The following is an 11878-nucleotide window of genomic DNA, read 5'->3' on the forward strand; positions in this document are numbered from 1 at the left end:
AATCATTTTCCAAAACCTCGTTCATTTTTTCATGTCAATGAGATACCAAGGTGAAGAACCCACATATTTTTTCCTTAAAGAACCTAGCTCACAGGGACTCTCCTGGAATTAAATTCCATGGAAACTGCATATGCAATGCTTTTTGCATATCCTTCAAATTGCGCAAACCCATTACACCCTCCTATATTAGCTTACAAATACTATCCCATGCCACCCACTTTTTTAAGTAAACTCTGTTCATATAAACTATTCTGTTGGCATTCTCAGCTTTAAAACTTGTTCAATTTCAATTGTAATAAAGTTAGGAAGAGTTTATGATAAAAGAAAAAAAAAAGAAAATTAGGAAGAGTTTAACTGAAAATTAGACAAACTAAAAATGCAAAAATATGGAGTTCGCTAGAAACACGCAAGACCCACATATTTGAGGGAATTCTCTAGATGTCACACCCAGTCAATCACGTTATACATATATTTTGCATGAAAGAACTCGTGCTAGATTCTTGCTCTTGCAAAAATTGTTGTATTGATTTTGTGAGGAGGAATAGAAAAATGCTACTTGCAAGTGCATGGTGTAAACAGCTTGCAATCGGCGTAGCCATGCCAGTGTTTTTATTTTTCCTTCTCTCTTAATTTCGTTCTATCTCTCTTAGGGGAGTGAAGGCGAACTCAAGGTCTCACTCCTCAGTCTCCTCTAACCTTTCCTCCCGCCCCCTCTTCTCCTTCTCGATCAAAATGGCTTCTATAGTTACGTCAGTCTTCAAGGCCTTGTCAACGGTCGACTCATCTTGCGTAACCACCTTTCCCTGGCTCTTTACCACTACCACAAAGGACCCATATCGGATTCTCTCTGTACCCTCCAAACCTATCAAGCTCAACCTCTCGTGCTCTCACTCTTCACTCTTTTCCCCACGTCTCTCCCTCAAAAACAAGACTCAATCTTCCTCCATAGCTACATTTGTAGCTCAGACCTTAAACAAGACCCAATCTTCCTCTGTAGTAGACTGGGCTCAACAAGATGAAGAAAGCAACACCATCACCATTGACACCGAGGACTGTGTTTTGGGTTAGGAAGCTGAGGGAGAGGATTTGGTCATTGAGGGCGTTGAAGCGAAGGTAGAGACTAGTGATGATGGGGTTTTTAAGGAGACAGAAGAATAGGAAGACCGAACCTCCAGAAGAAGCAAAACTTTTCGTTGGAAATTTGCCTTATAATGTTGATAGTCAGAAATTGGCTATTCTTTTTGAGCAGGCTGGGATGGTGGAGATTGCTGAAGTTATTTACAATAGGGAGACTGATCAGAGTCGTGGGTTCGGGTTTGTGACGTTGAGCACTGTTGAAGAAGCTGAAAAGAGAGAGGTCTTATTTTTCTTTTTTTACTTATTTTTTTTACTTTTTATTTTATTTTTTATTCCACGTAAGACCACGCTTACCTGTCGGTTGCACGTCCCGCTTGTACCCAACAGAACTGGGAGGAATATTATATATAGTGGTGGAGTGCGTAGTGTAAATATTTTGAAAAATAATAAGGTTTATTATTAAAAAATTAATTTTTATATAGATTTTGTATTAAAAAAATTATGTGACACTTACACAATTCAATAAATATTATCTCTCTTTTATGAGATAGTTCCTAAATCGTTAGTCGTTCTAGAGCGAGTACGCACCATGGAATATTTTGCGAGACCAAAACTAATTAAATCTTTGGCTCGAGCGAATGTGTCTAGGTTGAAGACCTAAGAGGGTTTTGATCAAAGCCTAAAAGCACTATAATTTAATGATTATGCACAAATTTTCATAATCTTTATATGCTTAAAGCGAGAAAACCTTAGTAATTCATGTGATGATTGTACTGTCCTTCCAACACAAAAGTTTATCTTTTTATTCATAAGTCACCATTCTTATCATGTTATTTTAACTTTTCTTTGATTGGGCTTTTGCTTTAGTTCCATATAATTATATATTAGAGAAATGATATTTGTAGTCGTGAGTGTACAAATATTGTATAGTTATTTTGAAAAAAATGAATAAATATAAAATCTACATGAAAAGAAATTAATTTTTTAATAGTAGACTCTACTCTTTTTCAAAACGACTGTACGACGTTTATACATTCCACGACTATATATAATATTACTCTATATATTAACAGACGTGTTTGTTCGAGAATCATTATTATATATGAGCGTCTAAAGAACGCTGCTACGTCTACCAAGTATTTTTATTTTATTTTATCGATAGTGCATTTTGTACTTTGCTTTTTTATTTGCTTTTTACCAAATAATTTTTAATTTTTTTTAAATATTTTTAAAAAATTCTTATGACTAGCTCATTAAAAAATATATTCTTAATCATTTTTCATATCTATAGTGGTTTTAATTGAATTATTTTTTAATAGAAAGCACTATATAGCTAATTAGGTCGATTCAGGACAAAAAAATAGCACTTGAATTCTCCACAACCTCAAAAACCAGTCGAAGCCTGCACAGCCCTGTGACCTAATTGCTTTTTCTGCTATATCTATATGAACGTAATCGATTGAATCCAGACTAATATTACATATAATCGTATAAAATATAAGTATTATATAGTTATTTTGAAAAAGATTATAAAATAAATGACATCGCCTTCAAAGCTTATGTAACGGATCACCATCACATTAATGACTGCAATTCCCGATAGAAGTTAAAACATGTCAATTTCTGTCGAGCAAAGAGACAGGAGATTTTGATTGCCATTCTATGCATGCCAACAACAGAAGGATATATAGGTCTTTAAACAACAAACAAAGGTCGGTTTGTTTGCTGAGAAAAATTGGAGGAAATGATATCCGGTGGGTCAGGTATGATCTGTCATTCCTTGGCTTAGCTTGATTTTAGCGCAGTACTGTATATACGTGCATGCACGCACATATATAGAACCATCTCATAAAGAAACAACCATCCATGCATCACGCCAAGTATCGCCAACTGCATGCATGCATCACGCAGCTGTATACTCGCCTAGCTCCCACATCAATTTGGTGACCACTTTGATAATGATATATATGGCATTTTTCTCGCACATGACATTCGAAAATAAGTAATGCAACTATTCACTCTAATTTATACCAATCATTTTAATCTTTTGACATGTTAAGTGGGTTATTAAAAAAATTAAATTTCTTTTAAAAATATATATTAAAAATAAAATGTCACCCAAAAATATAAAAAAATAAAGACTAAAATTATAGATTTTCTCTACTGTTTTATGCTTGTATTTATAATTTTCTTAATAAATAATGTGGCATCACATAATTGTGGCGTCACATCATGGAGTAAAGTCATAAATGATATAAATTATTGGACATATATAGTAGCATTACTTAAAAGAAAATTGGGGACTTAACATGAGATGAATAATAATACCGCTACAACTTATTAACAACCCGTTTCATAATCAACTAATATAAACATGCCACTTCATTAAATATTTTTTTTTTTTAAATCAACAGAAATACATTTCATTTATTAAACAGTAGTACAAGGTTTATCAGACATTACAACAACCATACACTCGGGAAGGCCCTCTTCTAACAACACTCTTTCACTCCTAGATCTTATAGCTACTTTTGCAACTTCATTAGCTGCCTTATTACAGCATCTGAATACAGAAGACAATTGCCATAACGGAAACAAACTAAAAACCTGTTTTAAATCCTTAGTAACTTGCCCCAACCAAGAGTTATCTTCTGCACTTGACTTGACAGCATCTACAACAGCTTTTGCATCCCCTTCGAATTCTACCATATTGAATCCCAGCTCTTGACAAAGTTCCATAGCTCTCAAGAGAGCAACACATTCAGCCATGAAAGCTGAGACTATATTATCCCTTGGGGCCACCAAAGTAGCCAGCAGGTCACCATTGCTGTCTCTGATAACAACTCCCATGCCCATCATTTCCTCCTTCTTATCAAAAGTTGCATCAAAGTTAGCTTTCAGGAGAGGCCATGTTGGTGGTTTCCATTTCATAACCTCGGTCACTATCTGGTTTCTCTCATTAGTACCTGGGGTCTTACAAAGCACCTTTCTAAAGAGACTCAAGTCAGCCTTTGCTAGTTCTAGGATCGTGGTGGGGCTTATAAACTGGTTTTCAAAAACCATTGCATTTCTTCTGTTCCAGAGCTGGTGGAAAGTGACTGCAATAAACTCTAACTCCTCCTTATCCAGTCTCGACCATAAGGCAGACCATAAGGATTGAAGAAAAATGCTAGAGGCAGGCATGCCTCGGGCCTCCGCGCAGACGACTTCCTACGTGGACTCAAGATGCACCGTTTTGAAGTAAATAAAACGGTGCGTTTTGGGGCCACTTATATGCATGCCTTCGACCCCAAAACACACCGTTTTACACTTTTTCTTATTTCTGGTTTTTGGTTCTCCTTCCCCAGAGAACTCTGTTCTCCTTCGTTTCTCCCCGGATTGAAGCCATCGCAGGTTCGTTTCTCTTCCTCTCTCTTGGTTTCTCTTGGTTTCTTGATCTTTCTTCTCATTTCTCCTTCTTTCTTCTCATTTCTCCTTCTTTGTTTCTCTTTGTTTCCAGAACTGGCCGTTTCTTCCACAGACGGCAGATGGAACTTAAATGCTTACTCACGGCGGAGACTCACGACAGATGGTCACGCACGACAGATCCCCTTCCACAGACGGCAGATGGAACGCAAATATTGGTGAGATTTGAAAAAAAAACTCAAAACTGAGAACTGAGAAAGCAAACGAAGGAGCGGGAGAAACTGAGAACTGAGAACTGAGAAATATTTCTGGGGAAAAAAATTCGGAACCAACGCCAAACCAAATCTCACCAATATTTATGTTCCATCTGCCGTCTGTGGAAGGGGATCTGCCGTGCGTGACCATCTGTCGTGAGTCTTCGCCGTGAGTAAGCATTTAAGTTCCATCTGCCGTCTGTGGAAGAAACGGCCAGTTCTGGAAACAAAGAGAAACAAAGAAGGAGAAATGAGAAGAAAGAAGGAGAAATGAGAAGAAAGATCAAGAAACCAAGAGAAACCAAGAGAGAGGAAGAGAAACGAACCTGCGATGGCTTCAATCCGGGGAGAAACGAAGGAGAACAGAGTTCTCTGGGGAAGGAGAACCAAAAACCAGAAATAAGAAAAAGTGTAAAACGGTGTGTTTTGGGGTCGAAGGCATGCATATAAGTGGCCCCAAAACGCACCGTTTTATTTACTTCAAAACGGTGCGTCTTGAGTCCACGTAGGAAGTCGTCTGCGCGGAGGCCCGAGGCATGCCTGCCTCTAGCATTTTTCAGGATTGAAAATCAGCAAAATTACTCTGCCATTTCTTCACTGGGCTACTTGCTCCACCCATTACATCAGCAGCTGCAGGACATGTCCAGAGTACATGCACCACAGACTCTTCCTCTCTATTGCAGATTGGGCATAGGCAGTTATCAACAATATGCTTCTTGTGGAGGTTGACTTTCGTAGGGAGGATATTATTAAGTGCTTTCCAAATCAGCTGTTTTGTTTTCCCAGGAACTCCCAAAGACCAAACCTTCTTCCATTGTTCCTCATTATCTACACAGTTTGAAGACTCACCAAATTTATGTGCACTCTGCCTCATATCTTCATAATATGCACTTTTAACATTAAAAAGCCCTTTTCTTGACCCTGCCCAGATTAACCTATCATTTTTTCCCCAGATACTGATTGGGATAGCACATATGATCTTTGCTTCTTCCCTATTGAATATCTCTTCCACCAAATCACGCCTCGAGCACCTTTTTTCTACATCAATTAGGTCCTCCACTTTCCCATTTGAATCTGAATTATTAATAGGAGTCTGTACCTGGTATGTTGTTGGCTTTGGGAGCCACTTATCATTCCAAATCCTTATGCTCTTCCCATTTCCGACCCTCCACACAGCCCCTCTCCTTACCACATCAAAGCTGTTCCATAAGCTCCTCCATATGAAGGAAGGACATGAACCCAATTTTGCTTCCAAAACACCACACTCTTGGTAATACTTATCATTAAATAATTACATGATTAGCAACATAGTCCAAATACATATATTGCATGAGAAGTGCTAGGTTCAAACATATTAAAGTAAAGCTTAAATTGATGTGGTTAGTGTTGACGTCATGTTTCACGAGTTTGGACAAATCCACATAGGCAATGCCACGATATGAATTATTCTGAGCCTCCAACAGTGTTTCGGTGCGGCTGTACGTTGACGGTTCGTACATCTATGACGATGAATGAAAAATAAGTGCCGTGAAAGTAAAAAAAGATGATACGAAAATTTATATAATTCGGTAATGTGCCTACGTCCACAGGGATTTGGAGAGGGAAGTCTCCAATATAATATATTTATTTACAATCACTCATGGATCCTCATTTATCACTGTATAAAGAATGTTGTAACTCTTCTTGTGGAGGGCGCTGTCTTCCTTGAGAGGCTGCTTGAAGAAGAAGATCTGATAAAGGGAGAGCTCGGTCCCTTCGAGAAGTAGAAGTCGTTTATTAGTCTATATCATTTCATCTGGTTGTATGTTTTATATATGTACCCATTTATTGCGTGCGTCAGCTTCCTTCCTTATTAGCCTACTTTCTTTCTGACATTTTCTTAAGCTCCCTGCCATGATATGACTTGCTCCATTAGCATGTCTGACTTGCTCTCCTTGATCCCTTCTTATCTCTTCCTTGTTTCCCTTTGTCTTTAGTGATAGCTTGGTGGGCTGGGCCTAATTTATGGACTATGAGTATTTTTCTCCTTCATAGTTAGATCATATTATAATACGTTAGCTAGATCTATTTCACAATTTTATAATTTGATATACTATAACAAGTCACATTAATTTATACAAACTCATGATACATAAATCTTTCCTTGAGCATTTTGGATTAATATAAGATTTGCTATTAAATAGTGTGCCATGATCAACATCAATATCTCCATGCAATATTGGGTCGTGGATGATGAGTTGGAGCCTTCTCAAATTGAGTCATACATGATATACATTGAGGAAGCAATATTTAAGCATATAATTGGCGTGCCCATTAACTGTATTCATGATATTAATTAATTAATTCATTAATTTCCAATTAAGCTGCTAGCCCAGCTTGCTGTGATGGCAACCTCGTCATTGGACATCGTATACTCAAGGATGATGATGATGATGATGATGATCATGTCATGTTTATTATTAATGACATTAATCAATTTAGCATCACTAATATTTCATGTTTATTTTCCGAACAAACCCATTAATTAGTTCAAGTGGGGATAATTGCCAGTTCTATTCCTACGTCATTTTGATCGATCATGAGCATTACTGGAATTTGTCATACCTCATATCGATCGATCATGTCTAACATTATAATATACATTTATAGAGTACAGGATCCGGAAGATCATAAATATTTTTTAATGATGCATGGAATATATTTATAATTTTGAGAATGATTTATATAGTTTTAGAGTATATATGCAAGTTCTGTACACTCTATTTTAAAAAAAAAAAATAGATAAATGTGAAATCCACATATATATTTATTTTTTAATGATGGGCTCCATTATTTTTTAAAGATAGAGTGTGAAACTTTCAAATCTTAAAACTGTACTTAATATATATTACTTATTTATTTTTGAAGCAATTTATAACATATAGAACTTGAGTAATCTTGAACTTTAGAAATTATTTCATTAATTAATATATAATAGCTTCCTTATGTTACATCAAACAACTTTCAGTACATGCCTTAAAAAAAAAAAAAAAAAAAAAAAGAAAAAAAAGAAAAAAGAAAAACTTTCATTAGATGACCAAATTACCCTGTCCTCCATGATAAACGAAACATAATCATGTCCCATGAAAAACTTACAGCAGTTCCAACGTACAACATGGGGGAAAAAATAGTTACTCCTAAAATTATCATTCAGGAATTAATCAAGCATTAATTTTATTTTGAAAGAACATGACGGTTTGTCATGCATGATATCTGATCTAAGTCCTTGCTCGAACAAGCGGCGAGAGAGGAACATGAGGAGAGTGAGGGGACATGATCATGTGTGGCGACATGAGTCCCTCATCGTACCTTCGAAAGGAGAAGCTAAGCTGAAGCTTCTTTGGCAAACATTTAGTTCTCTTCCCCTGCGCCTTATTATTTCCATCTTTTTCTTGACGTACAAATGCATTGATTCTCTGGAGTGCGACTTCCACCGTCTCATCGTCCATGTTTGCGAAGCAGACCCTAAACCAACCTGGTTCTGAGCAATGGAACGAAGATCCTGGGGAGACATTGACCTTCACCTCGTTGATGATTACGTGCCACAGCGCCATCTCAGCCTCAAGTGTTTGTTCTTTGAGAAGCCTACGCAAATCCATCCAAACAAAAAGGCCAGCATTGCTTTTCAAGCAAGTAATCCCTGCTTTCGCAAGTCCTTTGGTGAAGACGTTATGCCTCTTCGCTAGCCTCTTCGAACTCTGCTCCAGAAAGTTCCCGACAAACTCCTCGTCAGACAGCATTGCCGCAAGCAGATGTTGAGTTTGGGAGGAAACCAATCCGAAGCTCGACATTTTGCGGCCACAGCTCACGACAGCATCATTATAAGAGTAAACTATGCCAACCCTAAAGCCAGGAAGACCCATGTCCTTAGACAAGCTATAAACGATGTGAATGAGATCAGGGTTGCAGTACTCCATCTCTTGCATGATCTCGGAAATGCTTACGAAGTCTGGAGTGCTGAAGAGAGTGGCTGCATAGATTTCGTCGCAAACTAGGTGGATGTTCTTTTCATTAACGAAGCTTACTAGGCTTTTTAGTGTCTCTCTGTCTAGAACAGTACCCAAAGGATTTGATGGGTTTGCAATGAGCAAGCCCTTTATGTTGATGTTGTCTTCTTGGGCCTTTTCATATGCTGCTTCTAATGCTGCTTTTGTTATTAGGAAACCATTGGAGCTATCACAGTGAACAGGAACTATCTGCACACCAGTTCTCCACCCGAGGTCGCGATCAAATCTGCATGCAAGCAAATCCAGAATTTTATGAGTGAAATCGATTTGAGCGATATCATTATGATTTTATCACTTCATTAAAAAAGCTATTTTTATTTTTTCGTCAAATTTAAATTCATGAAATTTTGTAAGTTATAAATCCATTCAATTAAAAACATTAGTGATTAATGCTACGCATAATTGTGAAATATATAAATATTGAATAATCATTTAAAAAAAAACTGTTATTAAAAAATTAATTTTCTAATCAAGTGGCTGTAAGCCCAGCAATTAATGTTTTTGAGCCACCTCGACTTGCCATCCACGCTAGTACTAGTAATTGTGGTCCAAGACTCGCAAGTCATGTACTGGCTGACTTGCGGAATTTTCAACTACAACTACAGGTAGGTATAACTTCAAAAGTTGAGGAACTTTTTAGCCATATTTGAAATCTGGACAATATATATATATATATATATATATATATATATATATGTGTGTGTATGTGTGTGGAAATTGTCCAAACATCCAGCTGTTGAACACGTACACTGAATTATTTGGTTTTGAACTGCGTGGGCCATCCTAGCAGATCAGCAAGTTGGTAATGAAACATTTTGACCTTGGAGCAACGTCTAACCAAACAATTGACCCTTTTGTAAGCAAACTAGAACTTTATTTATTTATTTATTTATTTATTTTAATCTTTTATTTTTTTAGGGAAGGATGAAGAAAATTTGAAACCAAAAACCTTGAGTAGACTTTATAACCACCTAGACTCGATTGACTATAGGAATGAATACCTATGGCAAAATCTCAGTTTGTTTATATGTTCAGAACCGCGTGGTCAAGACCATGACCCGGATACTAACTTGGAATTCCTCTCCTGCAATTCTTTTAATTAATTAAAATAATAATGGGCCATTTTCTAGGTTGAAAATATATATTGTAGAAACACACAGAACAGATAGAGCTGTATGCGCATAAACCGAAATGGTAGAAATTGATATATGGTAATATTTATTATATTCATGATTAGAGTGCAGAAAGATCAGAGAGAGATATCAAGTATCCTTACGCTGGATAATAAGGAGAGGGTACAAGAAAAGCATCTCCAGGATCTGCCAAACAGAACATGATTAGCTCGTTTGCTCCTGTTGCTCCACCACTCATGACTATGCGTTCTTGATCAAACTTGACCCGACCACCTCTTACTCTCCCCATAAAGCTCGCCACAGCCTGAAAAAAAAAAAAAAAAAAAAACACATCCGGTTGTCAAAAAATGCCATGATTATTACGTCTAGATTTCTTATCCATTTCTGTACTTTTTCCATGCATGTCTATGATTCGTGTTTTTTCATAAGCCATTGAAATATGATTGATTGATTCTGTCAAGTGTAAGAATAAGTTTATATATATTTACTTGTCTGAACTCCGGCAAGCCATGGTAATCCTGAAATATGGCAATATTCTTGAACTCATCGACTCCTTCAGCTGTGCAAATGGAAGCCTTGGGATTTTTCCTGATCCAGTCTTCACTCAAATCAAAGCAAAGCTGAAGCAATATTGAAAAAAAAGCATTGATCAGTTTGTACGTTAACGTGCTGCAGTACTGCTACTATATATATATATATATATATATATATATATATATATATATCAAGTACTGATCGAGATAGTAACATAAATATATAAGCATATATATATATGTAATAAATTTCGATCTCCTCCACCAAACCTGATTTTCTGCAAGACCCATCTGAATAACTCCATCGCGGTTGTTGGTAGGGTGATAAGGGTTCATATCATAGGCCTTCCATCCATCGAAGTATAGAGAATTCTCCCCATGGCGGTCGTTTGTTGCAATCTTACTCAACACTACCATTTGCAATGTTGTTGATTCTAAAGCTGATGAAAACAAAATTAAGGAGGCTAGCTAGGGAAAGAAGAATAATGTGGGAATTTATAAGGCGGGTAGATCAGGAGAAGGAGTTGAAATATATATCTGTTTAGCTATCAAGAATGCGTACAAGTGAGAAACAAAGGGAGGGAATGTTTGCATTTATAGGAGGAGAGCCAGGGAGAACAGAGATCAGAAAAGTCGACCGATAAGTTCAAAACTTCAAATGCTATTAAAAGCTCATGAAACGTACCGGCGCCAGTGTCAGTGTTTGGTCAACATTTTAATGGAATTGCGTGTTGTTCATGATGTGGAAAACTTGATCTTGGGTACTTTTTGTTTTTTCTTTTTTGGGTTTTTTTTTTTTTTTTTAATAATGAGAAAACCATTTTTCCATCCATGCATGGAAGCCAAGTTCTGTTTGTTTTACTTTATAAGATCAGCGGGAATAATGAAGTTTCCATGAAACTTACGATCCACGCTAGCTTTGAACGATTGAGAGTACTGGTACTGCGTGATGCTTTCGGCGATTTCTTGGACTTGAAAGTTGAAACTCGCCACCACCCCCAAGCTAGTCATGACAAGCCTCCACGATATATGTATACCATTTCTATTTTCAAAAAATTTACGCAATTTCTTATTATTCATACTACTTCCACGTACCATATTTTTTTTTAATTTTTATTCTTTTATTCTTTTATCAAAATTTCCACGTACCATATTTTTTTTTAATTTTTATTCTTTTATTCTTTTATCAAAATTTTAATATATGAATAATGAATAAAAAAATTGAATTAATTTAAAAAGAATAAACTAAAAAAAAAATTAAAAAAATATTAAAAAATTTTAAAATTTTTAAAAAATGTGGTGTGTGGAAGATGAAAGGTTGTGTAGCATTGCTCTGAGGTCCCCACACACAAATTAATTGGTTGATTCTTTTTTGTGGAGTCATAATATATCTATCTTTATATATATATATATATATATAAAGTGTGTAT

At 36.3% G+C, this 11878-nt stretch overlaps 1 protein-coding gene and 1 pseudogene across 1 annotated transcript; one reads left to right on the top strand and one right to left on the bottom strand.

The window, feature by feature from the left end:
• Window positions 1–732: 732 nt before the first annotated feature.
• LOC109006394 lies at window positions 733–2377 on the top strand (annotated as a pseudogene).
• Window positions 2378–7781: 5404 nt separating this feature from the next.
• On the bottom strand, window positions 7782–11063 carry LOC109006403 (1-aminocyclopropane-1-carboxylate synthase). Its single transcript, XM_018985669.2, has 4 exons — window positions 10719–11063; window positions 10404–10535; window positions 10059–10219; window positions 7782–9008 (listed from the first exon to the last, which is right to left on the bottom strand). The coding sequence occupies exons 1-4, from the start codon at window positions 10863–10865 to the stop codon at window positions 7994–7996; spliced, it is 1455 nt and encodes a 484-aa protein (XP_018841214.1). The 5' UTR covers window positions 10866–11063; the 3' UTR covers window positions 7782–7993.
• Window positions 11064–11878: the final 815 nt, after the last annotated feature.

Source organism: Juglans regia, chromosome 7 (assembly GCF_001411555.2).
Source record: "Juglans regia cultivar Chandler chromosome 7, Walnut 2.0, whole genome shotgun sequence".
Lineage (NCBI taxonomy): Eukaryota > Viridiplantae > Streptophyta > Magnoliopsida > Fagales > Juglandaceae > Juglans > Juglans regia.